Genomic DNA, 27,998 nt, shown 5'->3' on the forward strand with positions numbered 1-27,998 from the left:
GTCCCTTTTAATTAATGGACACCAGATCTCATCCATCCTCCTCCCTGCACCAAGCTTCCCCCTATCAGCTGCTCTGGCTCTGACACGACTGGGGTTTGGTTCAATGTGGGGTCTGGTTTCTCCCTCCACCCTTCACAGACAATATCCTGTGCCAGGCAGCTTGGAGCTCACCCTGAGGCCGGAGCTGTGACCCTGCCTGTTCACCCTCCCCTTTCCACAGGAATCCGGACATCGTGGCTGGCAAGTGGGTACAGAGAAATCTGGCGGGCTGGGGCGGGACTGCCCACAGAACTTACGGTCTGGCAGCCAGAGCCGTCCAGGGCTGGTCCTTCGACCTGCCCCGCCCCCTCCCACACCCGTCCTCACAGTCCTGGGGCCACTGCCGGAATGTGGCCTCTGCCAAGTACACCTCGGCGCCACTCAGCCGCCACCCTGAGACCCCTCGGGGCGGGTCCTGACCACTAGGGTTGGGGATGAGGGATGGGGATATTTCGGGGCGATGAAGGAGGGAGGATAGTGAGACTGTGCTTGTGGCCTGTGGTTTCCAGGTGTGTTTGCCATTCCCGTTGGCCACCCTCCCCGACTTCCCACTTTTTTGCTCAGCCTTCAGCTGTGGAAAAAGGGGATGGGGGCGCAAGCAGGGTTGGGAGAGAGGGGTGGGGGCGCGCCCCAGGGTGGGGAAAGAGCTCGGGTCTCCCCAGGGCCAACTTCGGCGCGTCCGAAGTGGGAGCCCCACGCCAGGGCGGCTCTCACTCTCGGCCGGCGCTGCACAAGCACCCCATTAAAGCGCCGCCAGCTGGCCCACCGCGGGGAGACGCGTCCGGCTGTCCGGTCCCGCTTCCTACCGCCTCGCATCCAGGGCACCCGGCCGAGCGTGTGTGGATGGTGCAGCGTGGAGGCTCAAACTTGAGCAAACAAATAAGTTAAGGGAACGCCTCCCTCTCTACGATGTAAACTCGGGGCTCCAGACATAACCATTCCCCCTTCCCAGAAAAGCCCCGGGAAAGGCGGTAGGCAGAGGAGCAGCACAGGAGAGCAGGGGGCTAGAGCCGGGGCTCGGGGGCCACGGTCCCACTCCCCTATGCACGGTCGCCGGCTGGGGGAAGGGCCCCGCCCCCTTCCCCGTGGAGGGCGGGGGCGCATCTCTGGGCGCGAGCGAGTTAAGCCCAGTGGCCTCGATGCTCCACGTAGGAGCTGGCTCGGCTGCCGGCTGCGGTCAGGGCCACCGTATAAAGAGGGCGGCAGACCCGAGCGCCCAGGACTCGCCGCTGCCCGCGCCCCGCCGCCGCTGCTGCCCCCAGCCCCGGCCCCAGGAGTCCTGGCCATGGCCAGCCCAATGCTCTTGCTCAGCCTCGGCCTCCTGGCTGGTCTGCTGCCGGCGCTGGCCGCCTGCCCCCAGAACTGCCACTGCCACGGCGACCTGCAGCACGTCATTTGCGACAAGGTGGGGCTGCAGAAGATCCCCAAGGTATCAGAGAAGACAAAGCTGCTCAACCTACAGCGCAACAACTTCCCGGTGCTGGCTGCCAACTCGTTTCGGGCCATGCCGAACCTCGTGTCGCTGCACCTGCAGCACTGCCAGATTCGCGAGGTGGCCGCCGGTGCCTTCCGCGGCCTCAAGCAGCTTATCTACTTGTACCTGTCCCATAACGACATCCGCGTGCTGCGCGCAGGTGCCTTCGACGACCTGACCGAGCTGACCTACCTCTACCTGGACCACAACAAGGTCACCGAGCTGCCCCGGGGGTTGCTCTCCCCGCTGGTCAACCTCTTCATCTTGCAGCTCAACAACAACAAAATCCGTGAGCTGCGCGCAGGCGCCTTCCAGGGAGCCAAGGACCTGCGCTGGCTCTACCTGTCGGAAAACGCGCTGAGCTCCCTGCAGCCCGGGGCCCTGGACGACGTGGAGAACCTCGCCAAATTCCACGTGGACAGGAACCAGCTGTCCAGCTACCCCTCGGCTGCCCTGAGCAAGCTACGGGTGGTGGAGGAGCTGAAGCTGTCCCACAACCCCCTGAAAAGCATCCCAGACAATGCCTTCCAGTCCTTTGGCAGATACCTGGAAACCCTCTGGCTGGACAACACTAACCTGGAGAAGGTGAGCTCCTGGCTGCAGGCTCTGCCCTGGTTCCTTCTTCCCTTCCTGGAGGCCCCAGGAGCCAGAGCCACAGCTGGCACCAACCCCTGTCCCCAGGTTCCCTGTCCCTCTGGCTATCTCCAAGGTGAACAGCTCTGCCACCTCCCTTCCTCACCTTGTCACATCCCTACCCTAATCCCTGTCGGCTGCCAGTCTCGGCCACTGCCCTCCTAGGATTCTTACATATAAAAGGAGTGGGGCTGCCCTGGCCCCACAAATGGCCCCCTAGGGCCATCTCCAGTGCTCCCAAACCCCCCACTGCGGGCAGCAGCCACCTCTTCCTGTTGGGCCTTCCAGCCCCCCTCTGCTGTTTTCCCGTCTCCAGTAAACCTACCACCCCATAAAGGAAGGTTTGTTTATTGAGGAGCCTTCTAGAGGAGCTGGGCAGATCAGGCCCACAAAGAGACCCTGTTCCTGGTGGGGGCTGTGCATGCGTGCTAAGGGGGAGTGGGGGACTGGGGAGTGAGGGGAAGCAAATGCCTGAGGAAGACATTCTCCATGCCCCACAGAGGCCCCGGTGGATGGCCCTGCCCAATTCACACAGACACAATTCATTGCATTCTCAAGTCCATTGCAGCTCAGTAGGCATGGGACCAAGGGCTCCCCCAGGCTGCAAGCATCATGCCCATGGGCTCCGTGAAGGGGCAAAGGCAAGACCACTATTGTCAATCCTTGGCACAAGACCCCAGGTGTCTCTCCATAGGGAAGACTGGCATGCCTCACTGTCTCCAGACTGCTGACTGCCCTTTGCCCTCCCCCGTCACTAGACTCGTCTCCTGTCTGCTTCCTCACTCATTCCTTTCTCCCCTGGGGTGCCCAGTGTCTGGCCAGCTGGGGCTATATTGGATCCGAGCAGAATCCCTTCTCTGGGACTGGAAAAATCACCCTGGTACAGGGCCTTCAGCCAGGAGGTGTGGGTGGGGACCAACAAGGTAGAGGAGAGTCTGGTTACTGGAGACCTTCATACCTTAATGTGGGCCACAGGAGAGGGTGCGGGTGTGGAGATGTGGGCAGAATCTCACTTGGGCAGCAGCCAACCTTTGTTTGGGTGGATGGAGCCTGCTCAAGCCTGCCCTTCTTCAGCCCTGCCTCTCCCCAGCTGAAGTTGGAGTCCCCTGTGGCCCACCAGTGCCAGAGTGGTCTTTCAGTGGGCAGCAGAGCGGCGAATTGGGGTGGTTTGGGGCAGGGGAGGCCAGACAGGAATTGTGGCGCCTGGGCAAAGGTGTGGGCACCAATAGAACATTTCCTCTGGAGCCGTCCAACCTGGCCAAAGGCTCCACCAAGGTGGCTTCACAAATAGCGTCTGGCTGGCAGTGGGGGAGCAGTGAGGACAGAGCTGGGGGAAGTCCTGGGACCCTGGGACTGTGGGGAGCCTGGGCCCACTGCCCACTCCACTAAGCACAGACCAAGTTCACCATGTACCAGTTTGGGTTGCTGGGGCCAAACTCTGGCAGCTCCACAGTCCCAGTGTTTGTGCAGGGATTGTGGTGCCAGGGGAAGAGGAGCTGGGTGTGGTCCTGTGGCTACTGTTTACCCACTGCTGTGACCCAGGGCAAAGGACAGCACTTTTTCCGTTTCTCCATTTGCATATTGAAAATAACACAACCTGGCCGGGTGCGGTGGCTCGCGCCTGTAATCCCAGCACTTTGGGAGGCCGAGGCAGGCAGATCACGAGGTCAGGAGATGGAGACCATCCTGGCTAACACGGTGAAACCACGTCTCTATTGAAAATACAAAAAATTAGCCGGGTGTGGTGGTGGGAGCCTGTAGTCCCAGCTACTCGGGAGGCTGAGGCAGGAGAATGGTGTGAACCCGGGAGGTGGAGGTTGTAGTAAGCCGAGATCGTGCCAGTGCACTCCAGCCTGGGCAACACAGCAAGACTCTGTCTCAAAAAAAAAAGAAAAGAAAAGAAAATAACACCACCTGTCTCAAAGAGGGTTGTGTAGATTGGATCATCTGAGACCACTTGGTCACACTGCTTTGAAAACCGGGAAACTCCTCAAAGCGCTATGGCTCAGGTTCAGGGAAGGACGCTGCCCCTCTGGCGCTCGGGTGCTCACTCATTCGCTCATGACCACCTTGCTCCCCAGTTCTCAGATGGTGCCTTCCTGGGTGTAACCACACTGAAACACGCCCATTTGGAGAACAACCGCCTGAACCACCTGCCTTCCAACTTCCCTTTCGACAGCCTGGAGACCCTCACCCTTACCAACAACCCCTGGAAGTGTACCTGCCAGCTCCGGGGTCTTCGGCGGTAAGAACACCCCCGTGTCACTCCCAGAGCCCACCCTCATGTGATAGAGACACATTAGCCCTGCACTAAGACATGTTGGACATGCATCCTAGATCTGCCACCTAATAGGCATGGGACCCTGGGAGCCTCAGTTTCCCTATCTGTAAAATGAAGATGACAGCTTCAGACTATCCTGTGGCCAAGTCAATCCTGGTCCCATAGTTCACTGCCCTTCCCCTCAGCACTCCCACCTTCTTCCCCAGACCCAGCAAGTTTCTGTCTCTCCAGGTGGCTAGAAGCCAAGGCCTCCCGCCCAGATGCCACCTGTGCCTCACCTGCCAAGTTCAAGGGCCAACACATCCGTGACACAGACGCCTTCCGCAGCTGCAAGTTCCCTACCAAGAGGTCCAAGAAAGCTGGCCGCCATTAAACAGGTGGGGGCTGGGTAAACACGTCCCCTATATCCCTCTTTGGTGATTCCAGCAAGTGAGCTGGTATCTTCCAGGGTACCCCCTCCCACTGGAGGGGCAGGCAGACCCTCCATTTTTACAGAGAGAGAGGAGGGGAGGACTGGGGCCCCTTTCAAAGGGAGGAAAAGCTCCTGCCCAGGACTTCCATCATTTTCTCCAAGCATTATCTGGGTTGCTGGAGTACTGACATCGATCCTTGCCTCCTTGCAGGTTCTGACTCAGCCAGTCCTGGTGACTGGCCACTGCCTTCCACCGGAGAGACTACTGACCTTCCCACTTCCACCCCTACCTTCTCCCCACAGCCTCTGCTGATGCACAGAGCTGCCCACACCTAGACACGTCCTGGCAGGGGGCCTCAGGCACTCCACTACCAACCCAGCTCCACCCAGCAGTGTCCTGGGGAGAAGGAAGGCTGAGCCCCTCCCCAGCCATCATGCCTTCCCCACCCTCCAGCTCCTCTCAGAGAAGCTGTTGCTGAGACCCCCCCCAAGTCAATCAGAGCCACAACGGGTTGGTCATCAGGATGGCCACCCTTCCAGGATCATCCTTCCTCTGTTCCTCTTTCCCTGCCACGTGGCAACAATCATCAGATCCTTGCCCCACCCCTTGCTTCCAGAAAGGGTTTTAAAGCCCATGCCCCAACTCTGCCAGCCCCCACCTGCCAGGACATTCTAGCAGGACATCGGTGCTTTGCTGCCATCTTCCCATGCTGCAATTTCTTCCTGAGATTTCTATAAATATAAATGTATGTATGTATGATATTTAGTCCCCTGCCACCTATTTCCTTCACCCACCAGGTGCTGATGAGGTCAGACTATCTTTTATCACATCTGCTTTCTGGAGGGAGGGCTGGCTGCGAGGGTCGCCTTTGAACATCTGGCCTGGGCTCATCCCCATGTCTGTCAATCTGTTGTCATCCCAGGCCTGGCCTGCCCACAGCCCGGGCCCCGGTCACCACTCACCACCAGGTCCTTCATATTTATCTTGTTGATGATGGCTCGGATCAACTCTGGAGGTGCAGGGGACCCAGCAATGACACCTGAATCACAGAGAGAGGGGCTGACACAGCTCCCCACTTCTCCAGGCCCAGTGGAGTCCTTTCACCTACAGCTCATTCGAGGGAGGAACCTTCCCTTTTCTCCCCTGACCCCAAGCCTTTCCTACACCTGGCAGCTGGCCCTGGGCTGGTGTCCCGGGACACTGGGGATCTCCCTCCCTCCCACCCACATTTTTACAGTGTCCTTCCTGCCCCCTAAATAAAAGACTGGGAGCTAACTCACCCAGGCCATTCCTGTAGGGGAAGCAGCCCCCTCCCCACGCCTGGCTGCCCTTGGCCCCACCCCACCTCCACGCATGGTCGAGATGTCATAACTGGAGAAGTCTGGCTGGTTCAGAATGTCCACGAACATCGTGGGGGTACCGTACAGGAAGGAGCCTCTGTATAGGAGGAGGTCTCGAAATTAGGCTTGGAAGTGGAAGGGAACTCCCTCTTCTCACCCACCCCGCCATGAAACTGCAGCAAAGGGAACAGGCAGGAGACACTCCTGAGGCAGGAACTGGTCCTCTCCTGGGGGTCCTCCACTGTCCCCATCCCCAGTCTCCTGGCTGGCGGGAGGAGGCAGCTCGGAAAGGTGTCAGGGCCCAGGAGTGAGGAACAAGAGGGTTTTATCAGCCTACAAGTAGCCTGTTCACCAGTGCCCACCTCTCTCTGCTGATGGCCTCCAGTGCCTTTTTGCCATTGAAGACGGGAGAGGCCAGGATGAGGGTGGCACCGTACATCAGACACATCATTGTGCCTCCCACAGAACCCAGGCAATGGTACAGGGGGCTGGGCAGGATCATCCGCAACTGCTCTGGTGTCTGGTGATGGAGACAGGAGGCTGGGTCTGTCTTGGAACCAGAAGCCAGTTCCTCTAGCTGGCAAGGGAAGCCCAGCCAGCCCCCCACCCCTGCCTGAGCCACCCCTCCTGCAGCCTTGCCCTGGGCCTAGAGCCACCTCACCTTCTCATGCAGTTTCAGGCGCTCTCCTAATATGCTGGAGTTGTTGACAATGTTGTAGTGGGAGAGGGTGGCCCCCTTGGGGCTGCCTGTTGTCCCCTGACAAGGCAAGCAGGGCATGGCTTGGCCTCCTTCTCATCTCCTTCCCACCCTGGGCCACTGCCTTGAAGAGCACTGGACCAGGAATCAGGAGACAGGGATTGTTGCCCCAGATCCATCTGTTCAGTATATTTGCAAAAGGTCTACCACAATGCCAGGTGTCAGGGTCCAGCAATGCAGAAGATAAGGTCTCCGTTCTCATGCCACCTATATGGCCCAGAGAACTCTGCCACCCATAAGCTGGCTTGGGTAAATTCTCTCTCTGGGTCTCTGATTCCCCATCAGCTAAATGAGGGGCAGCCTCTAGCAGTTCTAACCTGTGTTGGTTCAGTGAATCTGCCACTGCACCGTGAACAAGAGGGCTGGAGTGGAGAGGGCAGGGGGCTGGGGGAGGAAATGTGACAAGGACACCAGGTGCTGATATTTTCCAGAGCAGAGAGGACAGCTGAAGGCCAGTCACAGTAAAGAATGCCTGCTCTCCTCTGCTGTCTCCCCATCCCTACGGAAGTGTCACAGAGGCAGGGGGCATGTGTCCACCTGGGCTTGGGGCCTGGAGACCTCTGCCTTACCGAGGTGAACTGGATGTTGATGGGGTCATGGCAGGACAGGAACTGCTGGATGTGCTGGAGCTGTTCCAGATGCTGCTGTGTGCTGCCAGCCGCCAGCACTTCATCCAGGAGCAGGGTTCCCGGCAAAGGGGCATCCACTGAGATGACTGTGGTCAGATCTGGGAGCCTGGGGGTGGGGAGGATGGTGAGAGACAGGGGCTGAGGAAGGGGGCAGGGTGAGTAGTAAGTGAAGGGATCAGGGATGCTGAATGACGCACCACCCACTAACCCGGGACACACCCACCTCTGACTTTTCAAGGCCCCTGGCTGGGCATTCTCCACCTCTGGACAGATCTGCTTCAGGATGTTGTAGTATTGCTGGGTCTTGAATTGCTTGGGGAACACAAGGGCCTTGCAGCCCACCTGTGGAAGGGGAGTCCCCCACCTGCAGTCAGCAGGGAGCCTCAGACTAGAGCTCTGGGGGAGTCCTCACTAATCAGTTGCTCTCATACAGAGGCACCCGTCTCTGACACACACACCTCCAGCACACTCCCAGGCACCACACTGCAAGACAAATGCACACGTGAACCAACCCCAAGACACACGCACCACACCCTGAGACACATATGCATCACATATGAGGATGGACACACACGCGTACATACACCTCTGCCCTGACACACACATGCCCCCGTCCCTGCCCACTCACGCCAGGTTTGTGTTTGACCAACCACCCTCTCCATGGAGTTGGGGCCACCTTCCAACCATCTATGACCTAAGGAAGGACACTCTGCATGTCACCCACCCACGCATGCCCTAGCTCACACCATCACACTCTGTGACAAGCAGAGTCTGTGCAGCCCCCTGTGCCAGGCCCCAGCCGGGCCTCTCCCTGACGAATGAGCTGTACCTTCTTGAGGACATACTCCAGTTCCGTAGCCTGGTAGGCTGGGTTCACAGACACCTGGTGGAAGCGGTGAGGGCATATCAGTATTCTGGGCAGACCCTGTCCCTCCTGCTGCCCCTCTACCCCCAGGAGGCATAGAGGCAGCACTCTACACCCCCTGACTCCCGGAGGCCTCCTTGGTGGTCCTCAGGAGAAAGCACAACCTGGTTTGAAACCAATCAGGCACTGGTTTGGTCCTGGGGGCTGAGGGCCTGAGGGACTCCCCTTGAATGATGTTCCCCCACGCACACCCAGCTGTGCCAAGCAAGCCCCTCCTTACCAGAATGATGCCCGCCTGGGCAGTGGCCAACTGTATGAGCACCCACGCATAGGAGTTAGGTCCCCACATGCCCAGCCGGTCACCCTTGCAGAGACCAATGCTCAGGAGGCCAGAAGCAGCTTTGTCCACCTGGTGTAAAAGATGGGGCACAAGGGGTGAGATGGGGCAAGCAGGAAGGGGCCCAAGACGCCCACCCTCAGCCCTTAGCCCGGGAGTTCTCATCACAATCACTGGGGACAAAAGGACAGGCAGATTCCCAGCCTCAGTGGGTCTGCCCTGGAGCCTGCATAGTTAACAAGTGCTCCAGGAGCTGCTGATACAGGAGGTGTTGGACCCCCTGTGCCTCAGTCCTGTCTCCTTCTCCTGCCATCCCTTGGGGTTCTCTGGCAGCCCTAGCACACTGCCCCATAGCCAGGTGCCCACGCTCCTGGTTCTGCTCAGCCAGGGCAGCTTGGGAACTAGCACCTGCCCACTTTGAGGTTTCCAGGTCAGGACCCACCTCCTCCTTGAGTTGGGCAAAGGTCAACCTGACGTTTTCATGGAGGTCGACCAAGGCCTCTCGTTCTGGGACCCTCTGTGCTGTGGCCTCCAGGCACCGGCCCACAGTCTTGCTGAGAAGATGGTTTTTGGTGCACCCTTGAACGTAGCTGAGGCCTCCAACGGGCAGGGGAACCATGCGATCCACCTCTCTGGAACTGTAGGGAGAGGAGCTATGAGTTTCACTGTCCCAGATCAGCCTCCCTGGAACCAAGGGCATGGCACACCCAGTCAAGCCAGGGGGTAGGCTGCTGACAACATGTTAGAAACCACTAGGTTTTCTCCAGATCTTCCCGTAAGCCTAAAATCCCCCAGAACCTTTTCCCAGCCTCAAGCCTAATCCCAAGGCAGCAGGACAGGGACAAGGTTACACCAAGCTGGAGCAAAGGGCCCTCCTTCACCTTCTGGGGAAAGGTGAGATGCCCTAGCGAAGCCCGGGAGAGCCTGCCTGCGCAGACAGATCTTACAAAGCAGGACCATGCCTTCGCCCCCAGGCCCTGCCTCCTGGAGAATAAACAGGTCACTGGGGTCCTTCCTAAGGAACCAGGGAAGCTGTGCCTGGACCCAGGGCTGGAATCCAAGGCCTTAGGATTTTAGGCTCCTTAGTGGGCCAGTTTTTCTCCTGAGGGCCTGAAAGCCAAAGACAGAATAGGAAAGGAATAAAGGAGAGGGCAGATGGAGGCCCTAAGAGAGGCAGCTGGGAGGCCCCTGTTATTCCACAGGCCTGTAGGTGTCCAGCGCCAGGTGCTACCAGATCCTGGGCACCTGCAGATGAAGAAGAAAGCCCCTATACGCCAAATGGCACCTGGGCTCCAGCTCCCACTCTCAGATGATGTCACAAGGCAGGCAGTTTCGGTCTCCAGGGAATTAAGAAGCTGGCTGAAAGCAGCCAGTTAAGGAAAAGGGGCCAGATGTCAGACAAGCAAGGGGCACCAAGAGCCTGAGAGTACTGAGAGGATGTCAAGTGGAGGAAGCAGCCAGCTCGGGACCTGGCTCGGGTTCTAGTCTGGGACCGGGACTCTTCACCTCTCACATGTGGCTGCCTATCCATCTCAGGGCACAGGTGGAAACAGGTCTGGGTAGAGGTCTGGGCAGTCACGGGAGTAGTAACCTACTCCCCACTTTTCTCCATCAGCCTTTCAGGAACTACCCATCTCCTCCCAGCCCTGCCAGGTAAGAAACGACCCCCAAGTAAGGGCACGCCAAGCTGGAGGAGAACCTGCACTTCCATTACGCTCCACTGAACTTTCCCCACCTTTTATTAACTGTGGCACCTGAGCCGGGCACGGTTGCTCACACCTGTAAAGTAATGCCAGCACTTTGGGAGGCTGCAGCAGGAGGATCGCCTGAGCCCAGGAGTTCGAGACCAGCCTGGGCAATATAGGGAAACCCTGTCTCTATGAAACATTTTTAACAATTAACCAGGTATGGTGGCGCATGCCTGTAGTCCCAGCTACTCTGGAGGTTGAGGGGGGAGGATCACCCGAGCCTGGGAGGCAGAGGTTGCAGTGAGTCATGGTTGCACCACTGCACTCGAGCCTGGGTGACAGGCAGAGTCCCTGTCTCAAACAACAAACCAACAAAACCCAGTGAGACCTGGCAAGTTATCTGTTTACTCTTTGGCTAGAAGGGGATGAACAGACTGCCTTGCCTATTCCATAGGGGGGCATGAGGTTCAAGTGTGAACAGGCCTGCAAAAGTGCTCTGGGAATGCTGAAGTGCTCTGTAATCGACAGGCATTTTACCGTCCATTCATGGCATTTATCGACCACGCATTCAACACACATTCAGTGAGCACCCGTATGTGCCAAGTACTATGCTAGGACTAGAGATAGAATAAGCCACAGTCCTTCCTCTAAGAAGCTCCCTGTCTCTGGGGAAATTAGACATATTAGCTCTTTGTGGGTGGGAACAGCCTAGAAAATCAGGAAATGGGAGCCATGAGGCAGACTATGGGGGGAGACCCCCAGCCCATCTGAGGCCCATTCTCTGTCCCCTCAAAGCTGGGTTAAGGTAGCCTCTCTTAGACCTGGGCCCTGGGGCCACCCACACTATGGCCTCCTCAGCCCTACAGAGTAATTAGCCAACATTTATTCCTCCAACAAATATTTAGTAAACACCCACCACAGAGAAGGCCCAATGCTAAAAAATGAACATAACCAAAAACAGTCCCTGTCCTTGCAGAGCTAAGGGTCTGGTCGGAAAGAGAGGAGTGCAGTCAACCTTAGTAATGATGAATGTATGTTTAGAAAGCTGAGATAAGGAAGGGACCATGGTCCGAGGAGCACCTGTAAGAGGGAATCTGGGATCACCTGGAGCTTCAAGGAAAACTCCCTTAAGAAAGTTATGCCTAAGCTGAGAGCTGAAGGGTGAGGAAGTGTTCATCATCAGAGAAGGGAGAGGAGGGCATTTCCGGCAGAGGAGAGCTTGTCTCTGTGGCTGGAGCACAGAAAATGAGAGGGAGTGCTGTGAGAATGGGAGGAGTGACTGGAACTTGAACCCAGCTGAAACCAAAGGGCCCAGAGCAGAGGACATTCGGCCTGGAAGAATGAGGAGAGTCCCATACTCCAGGTTCCGGGGTTGGGGCTTTCTCCACCCATGGGCCCAAATGGACCCACATCATTTATGAAGTGAAGAGGGATGGATGGATGTTGGAACCAGGATCTGTGTTTATGGGCTGATCCCTCCCTTATCCCTCCAGAGACATCAGAAGGAACCTTCTCAACCAGTGTCACTCCCTCCTCCAAGGGACAGTTTTTCGGGATGTGGTCCATGGAGATCTGCTTCGGAATCATCTCAGGATCTCACAAAGAATGCAAATTCCTGGGTCCCTGCAATGCCTACTCATTGCAGAGCTTCTGGGGAGTGGACGGGGGAATCTGAATTTTTAACAGAATCCCATGTGATTCTGAAGTGGGCCTGGATGAGAAGGATTCTATGAACCACACTTTGACAACCACTCTCTTGGCAATCTAAGCCACCCCAACCGTCTTTGACTCATCTATTCAAGCAAGCTTTAGTGAGCACCTACTGTGTGCCAGCCCTGTGCCAGGTGCTAGGGATACAGGGATGGATAAGACACTGCTCCCAGCCCTCTAAATAGTCACAGTGTGGTAGGAAGAGAAAGGTATGTAAACAAATCATTTCAACTCTCGGATTAAGACTATTCAGTAAGGAAGACCAGTAAGGAAGAGAACAAAAGGAAGATAACCTACTCTCTCTCCAGGGATACATGGGACAAGAGTGGGCTTTCTTTCCCCACACTCCCCACATCTCAACTACCAACCTCAGCTCCTCCTGGTTCTCACCCTTGTAATTTCACTCAATTCCACATGTCTATGAAATCTGTGGGTCCTCAGGGTCTACTGAGATCTGCCAAGGCCTAGAGTGGAAAATTGGTCCTCTTCCCATCCCCCTACTGATGAAGGAAGATGCTGCATGTCCCTCCAAACCTCCACATCCTCCTGCAAGAGTGTGGTCCTCAGCATAGGGGGCCCCTGGAGCCTATACCTGGAGTCCACCAGGCTGAGCACATATCCAATGATGGCCTGGAAGGTCTGGAAACCAGAGCACACCTTCTATGGGAACAGAATTTGCTCTGTTCACATTCCCACCTAGGTCTGAGTAACAGCTCAGAAACTGGTACCTAGAGCAGGCCAGTGAGGACACGCAGTCCTGGGAATAGGGTGTGACACCTGGACTTCCCAGGGGTCTTTTTTTTTCTTTTGTTTTTTTTTCATTGTTTGTTTGTCTGTTTGTTTTTGAGAAAGGATCTCACTTTGTCATCCTGGCTAGAGTGCAGCGGTGCAACCATGGCTCACTGAAGCCTCGACCTCCCAAACTCAAGCAGTCCTCCCACCTCAGCCTCCCAAGTAGCTGGGACTACAGATGTGTGCCACCACACCCAGCTAATTTTTATTTTTATTTTTATTTTTTGGTAGAGATGGAGTCTTACTATGTTGCCAGGATTGGTCTCGAACTCCTGGGCTCAAGTTTCTCCCACCTTGGCATCCCAAAGTCCTGGAATTACAGGTGTGAGCCACTGCACCCGGCCACCAGGCACTTTTTTTTTTTTTTTTTGAGACAGAGTTTTGCTCTCGTTGCCAGGCTGGAGTGCAATGGCATGATCTTGGCTCACCACGACCTCTGCCTCCTGGGTTCAAACGATTCTCCTGCCTCAGCCTCCCGAGTACCTGGGATTACAGGCACACACCACCACGCCTGGCTAATTCTGTATTTTCAGTAGAGACAGGGTTTCTCCATGTTGGTCAGGCTGGTCTTGAACTCCCGACCTCAGGTGATCCGCCCGCCTCGGCCTCCCAAAGTGCTGGGATTACTGGCATGAGCCACTGCGCCCGGCCACCAGGTACCTTTATATCACAGGGTGTAGTGTTCAGGATGAGGCTGTTCCCACCTCTCACAGGTCACCTGTCTGCTTGGCCAAAGCAGTGTGATTTACCTCAGCTTCTCTCTCCAGGCTTTCTGTGCCAAGGCTCCAGGTCACTGGCCCTGAGTAGAAACTGAGTAGTACACTGGGGACGAGAGCCTTCTCCTCCATGAAGGACAGGAAGTCAGACTAGGGGTTTGGATCTCCCAAGGGTGAGGCAACCCCTAAGTTAAATGCACAATGATTATTGGGGTTGGGGCATGTCAGGCAGTTACTAGAGGGGAAACGTTTGAAGCTGTTCAGGACTCCTGATGGGGCACTTCACAGCTCATTCTGCAGCTGTTGTGCTAGGAAGACCACGTATATCTTCTATTGATTGACTGCTCATGCCTTGTGAGGAACAATTTCCGGGAGGAACAAATTTCAGGGCAGCAGGGAGCAAAACTGGGTTGCCCTGTAAATGGGCGAGGCAGCCGCTGCCATCCCACTGGAGGGTCTATCACGACAGGGGCTGATGGAAAGGCTGTTTTCTTAGACTCCTCACCTGGGAGGTGAGGACAAGCATCAGGAAGGAGGAACACTGCTGATGCTCTGAAGCTCAGGGGACGGGAGGAGAACGCACCAGGCCAGGGAGTCGGGGATCCCAGGTCTCATTGCAGGTGTGCCGCTGGCTGGGTGGGTGACGGGTGTCTCATGTCACAGCTCCTCCGCCCACCCTTGATTTTAGCTACAGGAACTTCCTCAATGTGGGAGTCCCTGGTTCTGCAGGCCAGCCCAGACTGGAAGAGGAGCTCATGCCTCTAGGCACAGCAGTCAACCCCATGGGGCTGGAGCTCCAAGTCTCCCCTTTTCTGGGAGGTATCTGTACCTTCTCAGAGGTCCAGGTGAATGAAGCTCTTGTTGCCTAGGGTGATGATATTAACAACATCCCCTCATCGGCTTCCCCACTCCCTGTTTGCTCTCTCTACCTCCTATCTCCACTTCCTAGGATCACTCTCCAAAATAAACTACCTGCACCCAAGTCCTTGTTCTCAGGGGAATTCAAATTAAGACACAGAATTTCTCCTTTCTAGAGCTCACCTTCCCCACCTATAAAGTCTGGGAACTGGCCAGGCATGGTGGCTCACATCTATAATCCCAGCACTTCGGGAGGCCGAGGCAGATGGATCACCTGAGGTCAGGAGTTTGAGACCAGCCAGGCCAACAGGGTGAAACCCCATCTCTACTAAAAATACAAAAATAAACCAGGTGTGGTGGTGCACACCTGTAGTCCCAGCTACCTGGGAGGCTGAGGCAGGAAAATCTCTTGAATCCGGGAGGCAGGGGTTGCAGTGAGCCAAGATGGTGCCACTGCACTCCAGCCTGGACGGCAGGTGTTCAGCCTCCTAACAAGCATCCTCCTATTCTCACAATGACCAGGAGTCCCATTTGGTGGGGTTTTTTTTTTTGTTTTTGTTTTGTTTTGTTTTGTTTTGAGACGGAGTCTCGCTCTGTCGCCCAGGCTGGAGTGCAGTGGCCGGATCTCGGCTCACTACAAGCTCCGCCTCCCGGGTTCACGCCATTCTCCTGCCTCAGCCTCCCGCGTAGCTGGGACTACAGGCGCCCGCCACCGCGCCCAGCTAGTTTTTTGTATTTTTTTTTTTTTTAGTAGAGACAGGGTTTCACCGTGTTAGCCAGGATGGTCTCCATCTCCTGACCTCGTGATCCGCCCGTCTCGGCCTCCCAAAATGCTGGGATTACAGGCTTGAGCCACTGCGCCCGGCCTCAGGAGTCCCATTTGGTTTGGAACTTGGTTCTCCATTATTCACCATGGTTTTCAGACCAAACAGTGGTCTCCTGGAAATTCTAGTTGGGAAATCAACAGGCTGATTTATGGGACAAAAAAAAGAAAAAAGAAAAAATTCCGTTCAATTGGCTTTCTCCTGCGTCTTTCTTCTATGTGTTTTTTCCTGTGTCTTCACAGCAGCTCTGACAGGTGGTGTGACAGAAACCCCAACAGGTCCTTCTCTCACGACACAGACTCAGACATCTAGCTGGCCACACTGTGTGAAATAAAGACCAGGTTTCCAAGCTTCCCCAGCAGCCGGTCTGGCCAGATGGTGAGGTTTGGGCCAGTGGAGTTTAAAGAGGGGTAGTGTGTGCCGGGCGCGGTGGCTCAAGCCTGTAATCCCAGCACTTTGGGAGGCCGAGGCGGGCGGATCACAAGGTCAGGAGATCGAGACCACAGTGAAACCCCGTCTCTACTAAAAATACAAAAAATTAGCCGGGCGCGGTGGCGGGTGCCTGTAGTCCCAGCTACTCAGGAGGCTGAGGCAGGAGAATGGCGGGAACCCGGGAGGCGAAGCTTGCAGTGAGCCGAGATCGCGCCACTGCACTCCAGCCTGGGCAAGAGCGTGAGACTCCGTCTCAAAAAAAAAAAAAAAAAAAAGAGGGGTAGTGTGTGCAACTTCGGAGAAGAAACTTTCAAAGGAAGGGACATCTTCTCTTTTTTTTCTTCCTCAGGCTGGAATGCTGCTTGTGACAGGAAAATAATGGTAGCATTTTAGACCACATAGTGATTTTGGGCACCACACAGCAATAAGAGAGGAGCCTGGCGCCTGGACAGCAGGAGTTACCACACCAGTCACAGACTGGCTGTCTCCCAGATAAAGAAAGTCCCATCTCCTTTCTTTTTTCTTTTTTTGCTTTTGAAAATTAAATTACTGATTTTGAGATATTTGTAGATTCATATGCAGATGTAAGAAATAATATCGAGGCCAGGTACGGTGGCTCATGCCTGTAATCCCAGCACTTTGGAAGGTCAAAGCAGAGGAATTGCTCAAGCCCAGGAGTTTGAGACCAGCTTGGGCAACAGAGCAAGACCCTGTCTCTAAAAAAACAAAAACAAGAACAAAAAAAAAATTTGAGACAGTTCTTTTGCCCAGGCTCAAGGGCAGTGGTGTAGTCATGGTTCACTGACTGCAGCCTGGACCTCCTGGGCTCGTGTGATTCTCCCATCTCAACCTCCTGTGTAGCTGGGACTACAAGTGCATGACCCCATGGCTGGCTATTTTTTTGTATGTTTTGTAGAGATGAGGTTTTGCCATGTTGCCCACACGGGCAATTTTTTTTTCTTTTAATTAGCTGGGAATAGTAGCGTGCACCTGTACTCCTAGCTACTTGGGACGCTGAGGCAGGAGGATCTCTTGAGCCTAGGAGTTCAAGGTTGATCACGCCCACTGCACTCCAGCCTGGGCAACAGAGCAAGAGCCTGTCTCAAAATAATAATAATAACCACAAAAAACTACAGAAAAGAAACAATACAGAAATATCTCATGCACTCTTCACCATCAATATTCAAATTTTCCCAATGTTAACATCTTGCAAAACTATAGTACAATATTGTAGCCAGGATATTGATATTGATAATAGTCAGGACACACAACCATTCCCTTGCCCCCATCTTCTTTCAGTCACTCTCAGTTTGGGTTTCTTCGAGATACACTAATATAATCCTGTAGGTGCGGTGGCTCATGCCTGTAATCCCAGCACTTTGGGAGGCCGAGGTGGGTGGATCACCTGAGGTCAGGAGTTTGAGACCATCCTGGCCAACATGGTGAAACCCCGTCTCTACTAAAAATACAAAAAATTAGCCGGGTGTAGTAGTGTGTGCCTGTAATCCCAGCTACTCAGGAGGCTGAGGTAGGAGAATCACTTGAACCCAGGAGGTGGAGGTTGCAGTGAGCCAAGATTGTGCCACTGCACTCCAGCCTGGGCCACAGAGCGAAACTCCGTCTCAAAATTAAAAAAAAAAAAATTTTTTTTAATGCAGGTGAGAATCATGAACTCCCTTTCTACAGGTAAAGAAGCTGAAGTGCAAAGAGATCAAGTGGCCCATGTGACTGATGAACACCTGAGCCAGGAGCAGAGGACACGGTGCAACCGCCTCAACGTTACAGCCATGCCTGCCTGTGCTCCACCTTCAGATCTGGGAGAAAGGAGTGGGCATAGGCAATTCCTGTTCCTTCTGGTTTGGAATTTATATCCTATCTGATCATCAGAGATAATATAACCTCCGCAATTTCTACTAACTGATCCCAAGAAACTGGGGCCAGTGTAGGGCAGGGTTGAGTTGGAAACAGGCGGCTCTTCCAAGGAATTAAGAGTTCTACAAACTCATATCAATGCAATGTGCTCATAAACACAGGAACCACCCATCATTTAGAAAGAGGGAGCATAAACAAACCAATTCTCCTTCCTTGCCCACACCCCAAATGCCTGGGGCATAAAGGGTGGCCACTTCTTTCTCTTTCTTTTTTTTTTAATTTTATTTTAAGTTTTGGGATACCTGTGTAGAACATGCAGGTTTGTTACATAGGTAAACATTTGCCATGGTAGTTTGCTGCACCTATCAACCTGTCACCTAGGTATTAAGCCCTGCGTGCATTAGCTATTTACCCTGATGCTCTCCCTCCCCCAACTGCACCCCTCAACCCGACACTTCTTTTTCTATTGTTTCGTTTTGTTTTGAGACTCACTATGTCACCCAGGCTGTAGTGCAGTGGCACAATTACTGCTCACTGAAGCCTCAAACTCTTAGGCTTAAGAGACTTTCCCATCTTAGCCTCCCAAGTAGCTGGGACTACAGGTATGAGCCACGGTATCCCAACTTCTATTCTTAAAGGGATTTGGTCTTAGGATTATTTTTTCAATGCGACATGGGAAGCTTAAGGAGTTAGAGGAAAAACAGCGGTGCCAGTTGTTCTCAACTCAGAACTAAAGTAACTACTTGGAGAGGCATCAGCTACTTAGCATGGGTATTGTAAAACCCAAGGCTCTCAGGGCCCAGGTGGGACTGAGGCCTGATAAGAGCCTTGAAGAAACAAAGCACAGCCCCACCTTAAAGGTGCCGGCAGTAGGCTGGCTCCTGAGAACTCAGGCCCAGATCTGAGTAGAGAAGTCAGGAACAAGAAATTTTATTTTTTATTTTTTAAGCATTCTCCTGACTTTTCAGTGTTGGCAACTAACGTGTTCACTGCTTTATCCCAAGTGCCTGAGTGCCAGGAACATAAGAGGTGCTCAAATGAATGACCAAATGAATGAATTAAAAATAATGCATATAATGACTCAATTAAAAAATAGTAGACATCTTGCTGAAGGTAATCTATGAATGGCTAACAAGCAGATGAAACGCAAATTAAAACCACAATGAGGTACCACATCATGCTCACCCGGAAGGCAAAAAACAAAATAAAATCAAGCGCTGGGCGCGGTGGCTCATGCCTATAATCCCAGCACTTTGGGAGGCCAAGGCGAGCAGATCACTGGAGGTCAGGAGTTCGAGGTCAGCCTGACCAATATGATGAAATCTTGTCTCTACTAAAAATACAAAAATTAGCCGGCTGTGGTCACGGGTGCCTGTAATCCCAGCTACTTGGGAGGCTGAGGCAGGAGAATCGCGTGAACCCGAAAGGCGGAGGTTGCAATGAGCCAAGATTATGCCATTTGCACTCCATCCTGGTTGACAAGAGCAAAACTCTGTCTCAAAAAAAAAAAAAAAAAAAAAATCAGAAAACAAAATATGTGTTGGCAAGCATGTGAAGACATTGTAATCCTTGTATATTGCTGGTGGGAATGTAAAATGATTCAGCTGCCTGGAAAACAGCGTGGTGGCTCTTCAAAAAGTTAAATACAGAATTAGCATATAACCCAGCAATTCCATTCCTAGTTATAATATATGCCCAAAAGAACTGAAAACATGTGTTCAAACAAAAACTTGGGCCAGGCACAGTGGCTCATGCCTGTAAGCCCAGTACTCTCTGCAGCCAAGGTGGGAGGATCGCTTGAGCCCGGGAGTTTGAGACTAGCCTGGGCAACATAGTGAGATTCCATCTCTACGAAAAAAAAAATTAAAAATTAGCTGGGCATGGTGGTACACACCTGTAGTCCCAGCTACTCTGGAGGCCTAGGTGGAAGGATCACTTGAGCCTGAGAGGTCGAGGCTACAGCGAGCTACCATCACACCACTACACACCGGCCTGGGTGACAGAGTGCAACTCTGTCTCAAACAAAGCAAACAAAAACTCGTACATGAATGTTTACAGCAGCACTATTCACAATACCCAAAAGGTGGAAACAAACCAAATGTCCAGCAACAGATGAATGGATAAACAGAATGTGGCATATCCGTCCATACAATGGAATCTATTACTTGGATTACAGGGGTCATCTGGGTATGGAACATCAGGCTTGGCAGAGTGGAGACTTAGATCCAAGCTCATGGATTTAAAACCTGAAGTTCATTGCCAGGACTATGATGGCACAGGAAGGGAATGTGGAAGGCACATACAGGACCCTAAACAGAGTCCTCACCGTGGATGAACTCATTAAGAACATTAAGTGTTGGTAGTATTATGAGAAGCTATGCTGACAGTGACAGCAGGAAAGCTCTGAAATCTGCCAGCAAATCCACAACATGGAAATGGCTTGCAGGATCTTTTTTTTTTTTTTTTTTTTTTTTGAGACAGGGTGTCACCCTATCTCCCAGGCTAGAGTACAGTGGCATGATCTTGGCTCACTGCAGCTTCTGCCTCCTGGGTTCAAGCAACTCTCCCACCTCAGCCTCCTAAGTAGCTGGGATTAGAAGTATGTGCCACTATACCTGGCCAATTTTTGTATTTTTTGGTAGAGATGGGGTTTCACCATGTTGGCCAGGCTGGTCTCAAACTCTTGACCTCAAGTGATCCACCTGCCTCGGCCTCCCAGTGTGCTGGGATTAGAGGCGTGAGCTGGATCAACATCTTGATGCCAAAGAATCGGGCAGATCTGCAGTGGGGCTGCTATGGCCTATGGATAGGACACCCAATATGAAAACCCTCAGCCAGTTTATGTCTCCACCTTTTGTCTTTCTACAACCACATTTTCTGTTACTCTTTTTTAGGATAAACTCAATTGCATATATGCAAGAAGGCCTCCACTTAGAGAAGCAATCCCATTTGTCAGCAATGGACCCTCTCATTTATTAAGTGAAAGAGGAAAGAAACTGAAGGGAAAAGCTGTCTAGGAGTAGAATGGTGCTTGCTGGGGGCTGGGGAGGGGGCAATGGGAACTTATCGTTTAACGGGTACAGAATTTCAGTTGGGAAAGATGAACAAGTTCTGGAGGTGGGTGGTGCTGATGTTTGCACAAAAGTGTGAGTGTACTGTACTTAATGCCACTAAACTGCAAACTTCAATGGTTAAGATGGTAAATTGTATGTTATGTGTATTTTACTACAATAAAGCAATTTTTAAAAAGGAAATGAAGTACTGATACATGTTACAACATGGTGGAACCTTGAAAACATTTATAAGTGAAAGAAGCCAGTAACAAAAGATGACATATTGGGCCAGGCGTGGTGGCTCATGCCTGTAATCCTAGCACTTTGGGAGGCTGAGGCAGGCAGAGTGCCTGAGCTCAGGAGTTGGAGAACACCCTGGGCAACATGATGAAACCCTGTCTCTACTAAAAATACAAAAATTAGCCGGCCTTTGTGGTGGGCGCCTGTAGTCCCAGCTACTCGGGAGACTGAGGCAGGAGAATGGCTTAAACCCAGGAGGCGGAAGTTGCAGTGAGCCCAGATCGCACCACTGCACTCCAGCCTGGGCGACAGAGCTAGACTCCGTCTTCAAAACAACAACAACAACAACAAAACTACATATTGTATATGTTATACAACTTTGAAATAATTCCAAATACATACATAGTTTGTGAAAAAGTTGCTAGAATCAAAATGGGGTCACTTGTGTCAAACCTTGACAAAATGGAGCCAGGTAAGAACATGCAGGGAGGGTTCCGGTGCATGACTACCTGATAACAAAAGATATCACAAGAGACTTTGCCAAAACCACAACCTTGCACAAAGGCCACCTCAATCTTACACACACAAAAAATACTTCTGTGAAGACATTTGACCAGCGACTACCTGTCCAGCCCTGGACAGACGCCGCCCTTGTTTTTGATCCTTCTGGCCGAGGATAATTGTTTCAAGACAACAAATGTAACCCTCATTTTATCTTTAAAAATCCTTGTCTTCCTTTACCCCCATGAATATGCCCATAGTTTACTGTGGTGTGCATATTCCTCATTGCAATGCTTATTCCCAATTAAACTCATTATACTTGAAGAATTTTTTTCTGTTTGTTACTTATGTTGACATTTGCTATGGGAGTGACATGTTTTGCTGTGACAAGAACATAGAGTGTACTCCTCTCCCCTTGAGAATGTGACACCATCACACCTTATGAGACCCCATGTGTGAGCTATTGACCTCAACTACTGGACTCTAAAATACAGTCATGCACTGCAAAATGACATTTTGGCTTATGATGGATGGCATATATGACAGCAGTCCCATAAGATTATACTGTAATACCATATTTTGACTATATCTTTTCTATGTTTAGCTATGTTCAGATACATGAATACTTACCCCTGTGTTACAACTGCCTACAGTCTTTAGGACAGTGACAATTTGTACAGGTTTGCAGCCTGGGAGCAACAGGCTCTACCACATAGCCTAGGTGTGTAATAGGCTCTACCATCTAGGTTTGTGTAAGTGCACTTGATGTTTGCACAACGACAAAATCATCTGATGTATTTCTCAGAATGTGTTCCCATTGTTAAGCAACGCCGGACTGTACATATAAACCCAAGAGTTTGACAGACACTTTGAGACCTTGGGCTGTGGCATGGCTACACTCTGTCTGAGAGCTTCTCGGAAGAGTGAAAGCTCAGGCTGAGCTAAGGCCACACTCTATTAGCCTTTAAGCTAATTTCCAAAGCTTCACCCAACTCCGGTACACCCTCTATCATGGTCAAGCCATCTAGCTGAGTATCTCTCCTATAAACGTACGCCTCAAGCTTCAGTTAGACTACTTTCCACAGAGGCTTGCTTTCATCCTAAGCGGGCAGTTAGACTTTAATAACTGGACTCTAACAGACTGGAACTCACTCACTATATGGCTAAGGGAGCTCCTCTATTGAGTGTATTCCCTGTGAGATTTGTTTTCTTATTCTCCCCGCTTTAAGCACTGTGAACAAAAAAAGAAAAAAAAAATCTCTTTGTATGGCAATAAACTGTGTGACTCGTGAAATCATACTTTGATCATTTCATTATTGAGACAGAGTCTCACGCTGTGGCCCAGGCTGGAGTGCAGTGGCGTGATCTCAGCTCACTACAACCTCTGTCTCTGGGTCCCAAGAGATCCTCCTGTCCCAACTCTGCCGAGTAGCTGGGACTCTAAGCATGCACCATCATATCTGGCTAATTTTTGTACTTTTGGTAGAGACTGGGTTTCGCCATGTTGCCCAGGCTGTTCTTGAACTCCTGAGCTCAAGTGATCTACCTGTGTCAACCTCCCAAAGTGCTGGGATTGCAAGAGGGAGCCACCATGCCTGGCCATCCTTATTTTGATCATACAAGACAATGTGACTCCATATATATGAAATGTCCAGAATAGGTAATTCTATAGAGACAGAAAACAGATTAAGTGGTTGCTTAGGGCTGGAAGGGATGGGAAGACAGAGAGATAATAGCTACAAGGGCATAGGGTAACACTGTGAGGTGATGAAAATGTTCTAAAATTGACCATAGTGATGGTTACACATATCTATGAATATACCATAAGCCATTGAATGTACACTTAAAAAATAATGTCTACTCCTAGGTATATATCCAATAGAAATCAAACATGTGCTCACCAAAAGACAGGTACTAGGTTATTTGTATAATTTCCAATATTCAAAATACCTAAATGTCCATCAGCAATGGAATAGATCAATAAGTGGTGACTTATTTGTAATTATACAGTAATGAGAGCAAAGAAACTATGATTATGCCCAGTGATCTGAATGAATCTCATAAAAATAATGTTCAATGAAAGAAGCCAGATTTTAAAAGGTGTACTGTCTAATTCCATTTATATGTACAAAATAGGCAAAACTAATCTATGCTGTTAGAAGTCAGGAGAGTGGTCAGTTGGTGAGGGTCAGTGACTTAAAGAGGTCACGAGGGAACTCCTGGTTTCTGGTCATGTTCTGTGTCTTGATTTGAGTGCTGGTTACATGGGTGTGTTCAGTTTATCAAAAGTGGATCAAGTGGGCCTTAAAATATGTGTACTTTTCTGGCTGGGTGTGGTGGCTTTGGGAGGCCGAGGTGGGTGGGTCACTTGAGGTCAGGAGTTCGAGATCAGCCTGACCAACATGGTGAAACCCCTCTCTACTAAAAATACAAAAAGTAACCAGGCATGGTGGCACGTGCCTGTAATCCCAGCTACTTGGGAGGCTGAGGCAGGAGAATCGCTTGAACCCAGGAGGCGGAGATTGCAGTGAGCCAAGATTGTCTCAAAAAAAAAAAAGAAAGTGTACTTTTCTGAATCTGTCATATATTTCAACATGAAGTTTAAAAAAAAACCTTCTAGGGCTTAAACTACTGCCAATATAGTCATAATTAATAAACTAAATCTAGCAACATTACAGTACCCATTTAACATTCTGTCAGAAAAATAAAAGCAGCATATAGCACGTCTGTGCAAAATATATACATTAATAAAACTGGGCAAGCAAGAAAACACATCCGTTCATGATCTCTGTCTTAGAAATTACTCAAGAAAATAAACAGTGCTAATGTTGAATGTCGTGGGCTTTTCCTTCCTGAGGATGTGTTTTCTGGACAGTCATGGTAGAATGTGACTGTTAGCCCTGCCAACCTGTTTCAGATGTGGATGCATGTTCTACAGGTTCGGAGCACAGAGCAGCTGATGACACAGAGTTGCTCATTAAGAATATGGCTTACTGAATGCAAGGCTCCAGCAAGATCCAAAGGGCAGGTTTACAATTTTTTTTTTTTTTTTTAAGAGATGAGGTCTTGCTCTGAAGCATAGGCTGGAGTGCAGTGGCATGATCACAGCTCACTGCAGCCTTGACCTCCTAATTTCAAGCGATCCTCCTATCCCAGTCTCCTGAGTAGCTGGGACAACAGACATGGACCAGCAGACCTAGATGATCAAAAAAAAATTTTTTTTGTAGAGTCAGAATGTCTCCCTATGTTGCCCAGGCTCATCTTGACCTGCTGAGCTCAAGCAATCTTCCTGCCTTGGCCTCCCAAAGTGTTGGGATTACAGACGCCAGCCACCATGCCCAGCCTGTAGACAGTTTTGATGACAAGTCGGGGATGTAATGATTCTGCTTTATGAAAAAGATAAGCACTCTCAGAGGGGAAGGCAGAGATGGGTAAATCTGCAGGGTATCTGAACAGAAGAGAAAAAGAACACTGAGTATCTCCTCTGTAATGCAATCATACAGGTTTTCGAGGCAAATTGTCCCAGCAATTTGCGGGAGATAAGGACTTTTATTCCTGTTTTAAAGATGGAGAACACTGAGATGAAAAAGTTAAGCAACTGGTCCAAGATGCTGCTAAAAAGGTTAATTGACAACCTCATGTAAGTCAGGCATGGTAGCTCATGCCTATAATCTCAACACTTTGGGAGGGCCAGGCAGGAGGATTCGCTGAGTCCAGGAGTTCAAGACCAGCCTGGGCAACGCAGTAAGATCTTGTCTCTATAAAAAAAAAATTAAAAATTAGCCAGGGGTAGTGGCGTGCACCTGTGGTCTCAACTATTCAGGAGGCTGAGGCAGGAGGATAACTTGAGCCCAGGACTTAAAGGTTGCAGTGAGCTATGATCATGCCACAGTACTCCAGCCTGGGCAACAGAGTGAGCCCCAGTCTCTTAAAAAAAAAGCCACATTATCTAATTGCTAACATTTTTCCACTAAAACAGACCAAGTGACACACAAAGAAGATAATAATGGCCAAATCTGCCACAAAGTCACAGAAGATGGAAGACAAATGGCCAGTAAGCATAGGAGGAGGTGCCCACATCACAGACCAAGGAAAGACAACCATGAGGCATTTGTTCCCCAGGAGATAAGCAAAGATGAAAAATATGGATTTTAGGATGCCTACAACTTATTTTCAAATGGTGGCAAAAGTGTGTGCGTGGGGGTGTGTGTGTGTGTAGATAGAGAGAGAGAGAGAAAGTCAGGGGCTGGGGAAGATATCTAGTCTCTGATCATTTAGCGGCTGATATTTCCTATTCTTTTTTTTTTTTTTTTTTTTTTTTTTTTTTTTGAGCCGGAGTCTCACACTGTCACCAGGCTGGAGTGCAGTGGTGGGATCTCAGCTCACTGCAACTTCCACCTCCCTGGTTCAAACAATTCTTCTGCCTCAGCCTCCAGAGTAGCTGGGACTACAAGCATGCACCACCACGCCCGGCTAATTTTTTTGTATTTTTAGTAGAGATAGGGTTTTGCCATGTTGGCCAGGCTAGTCTTAAACTCCTGACCTCAAGTGATCCGCCCACCTTGGCCTCCAAAAGTGCTGGGATTACAGGTGTGAGCCACCGTGCCCAGCCAGTGGCTGATATTTCAAACTTAATTCCTTTTGATCATTTATCTAAATTATTATACCACTGGGGCCAAAAAGCTGCTATTCCAAAAATTATATATAGATATAAAATAATTCAACCTGTCTGATACTGTAATAAATGAAACATTACAAGAAGAGAAAATAGAACAAATCAGTAATCCTCTACCCAAACCAAAGATTGCTGTCTTTCTAGAGGAGTCTATGTTTAATTTCAAATTTCCACGATAGGCACTTTTGTCAAAGAGTATTCACAGACAGTACTAGAAAGCAGTTGCAGCTAAATAAGAGTTCATCCTTGTAACCCAAGTAGGTTCATGTTCTTGCTGGCTTTATGCAATCAGTGGGAGAGGTTATTTTGGATAAGCTAGATCACTAAATTATCATGCTGCATTCAATAGGGCCTAAATAAAACTCCCCAAGTAGAGAAGATTAATAAAATGGCTACGAATTTCAACATAAAAACAAGTTATTGATTATATGGAATGTTGGCAAGGATGTGGAGAAATATACCAGAATGTAAATTGGTATAAGATTTTTAGAAGATGGTAAGTACAAAGGCAGGAAGCCTAAGAAACTTACACTTCAGCATGTCCCCCCTGCCTGGCCCCTACCTACCACCCCAGTGCTGGGCGTGCCTGGAAATTGGAGAGGGAAGGCTGGCTGCAAATCAAAAAGCATTTATCTGTCAGCATTTCTGACAAATTGCTTAAACAGGGCTCAAAACAGAATCTTCAAGCTTGCAGCAACTGGTGGCAAATTCTTTTCTTATTCTAAATCAGTCTTCAGTTTGCACAAAATCTGATACTTAAGAGTTTTTTTCTTGTTGAGAAACAGGGCATCCCAAACTGTATTAGCTTCAAAATCTATAAATCTGGATTCCTTCTGATTTGGTAATATCTATTAACATTTGGAAAATGCATACCTTTTCAAACAGGTCTGCCAGGGAGAATCTAAGGGGAGAAGCTGTTTGGCCTCCTGGCAATTCTAATTTTAGGGCTCTATTCTAAAAAACAACAACGACAAACAAAACAAAAAAAACCTGGCCAGACGCACTGCCTCACGCCTGTAATCCTAGCACTTTGGGAGGCTGAGGCGGACTGATCATGAGGTCATGAGATCGAGACCATCCTGGCCAACATGGTGAAACCCTGTCTGTACTAAAAATATAAAAATTAGCCGGGCACGGTGGCATGCACCTGTAGTCCCAGCTATGTGGGAGGCTGAGGCACGAGAATTGCTTGAACCCAGGAGGCGGAGGTTGCAGTGAGCCAAGATCGCACCACTGCACCCCAGTCTGGGAACAGAGCGAGACTCCGTCTCAAAAAAAAAAAAAAAAAAAAAACTAAACTAAAAAATGCCTAAAAGTATGAATAGAGACATTAATTGCTGCTTAGCAAAGAACTGGGGGAAAAAAAACTATTCCTATGAGTAAGAGATTAGATAACTAAGTCAGAGAGCATACACAATGCAACACTATGCCATTAAAAAATGAATACATGGTCAGGCAAAATGGCTCACCACCTATAATCCCAGCACTTTGGGATGCCAAGCCAGGAAAATCGCTTGAATTCAGGAGCTCAGGCCAGCCTGAGCAACATATTGAGATCCCATCTCTACAAAAAAAATTAAAAATTAGCCAGGTGTGGTGGTGTGCACCTGTGGTCCCAGCTACTCGGGAGGCTGAGGCAGGAGGTTGGCTTGAGCCTAGTAGGTCTAGGCAGCAGAGAGCCATGAATGTGTCACTGCATGCCAGCCTGAGTGACAGAGAAAGATCTTGTCTCTAAAACAAAACTAGGCCGGGCGCGGTGGCTCAAGCCTGTAATCCCAGCACTTTGGGAGGCCGAGACGGGCGGATCACGAGGTCAGGAGATCGAGACCATCCTGGCTAACACGGTGAAACCCTGTCTCTACTAAAAAA

General features: G+C 50.7%; 3 protein-coding genes across 36 annotated transcripts in view; 2 read left to right on the top strand and 1 right to left on the bottom strand.

The window, feature by feature from the left end:
* MRPL27 (mitochondrial ribosomal protein L27) overlaps positions 1 to 27,998 on the top strand; it is a 464,439-nt gene that overhangs the window by 367,198 nt on the left and 69,243 nt on the right. Inside the window, exon 1 of one of the 34 annotated variants that reach the window (XM_050765113.1) lies at positions 3,498 to 3,507. The exons of the other annotated variants lie outside the window; for them this stretch is intronic. The gene's annotated coding sequence lies outside the window, so the exon portion shown is untranslated. Of the gene's footprint in view, positions 1 to 3,497; positions 3,508 to 27,998 lie in introns of those variants that run through there. 34 annotated transcript variants of the gene reach the window in all.
* Positions 1 to 27,998, bottom strand: part of ACSF2 (acyl-CoA synthetase family member 2) — a 48,829-nt gene that overhangs the window by 4,483 nt on the left and 16,348 nt on the right. The window contains exons 2-10 of the mRNA XM_050765074.1: positions 9,211 to 9,406; positions 8,712 to 8,840; positions 8,396 to 8,449; positions 7,790 to 7,908; positions 7,507 to 7,672; positions 6,842 to 6,937; positions 6,543 to 6,700; positions 6,186 to 6,277; positions 5,803 to 5,879 (exon numbers count right to left, since the gene is read on the bottom strand). Coding sequence (XP_050621031.1) covers positions 5,803 to 5,879; positions 6,186 to 6,277; positions 6,543 to 6,700; positions 6,842 to 6,937; positions 7,507 to 7,672; positions 7,790 to 7,908; positions 8,396 to 8,449; positions 8,712 to 8,840; positions 9,211 to 9,406 — 1,087 coding nt within the window. The remainder of the gene's footprint in view (positions 1 to 5,802; positions 5,880 to 6,185; positions 6,278 to 6,542; positions 6,701 to 6,841; positions 6,938 to 7,506; positions 7,673 to 7,789; positions 7,909 to 8,395; positions 8,450 to 8,711; positions 8,841 to 9,210; positions 9,407 to 27,998) is intronic.
* On the top strand, positions 112 to 5,601 carry CHAD (chondroadherin). Its single transcript, XM_050765089.1, has 4 exons — positions 112 to 2,098; positions 4,228 to 4,391; positions 4,659 to 4,804; positions 5,051 to 5,601. The coding sequence occupies exons 1-3, from the start codon at positions 1,082 to 1,084 to the stop codon at positions 4,798 to 4,800; spliced, it is 1,323 nt and encodes a 440-aa protein (XP_050621046.1). The 5' UTR covers positions 112 to 1,081; the 3' UTR covers positions 4,801 to 4,804; positions 5,051 to 5,601.

This window comes from Macaca thibetana, chromosome 16, assembly GCF_024542745.1.
Source record: "Macaca thibetana thibetana isolate TM-01 chromosome 16, ASM2454274v1, whole genome shotgun sequence".
Lineage (NCBI taxonomy): Eukaryota > Metazoa > Chordata > Mammalia > Primates > Cercopithecidae > Macaca > Macaca thibetana.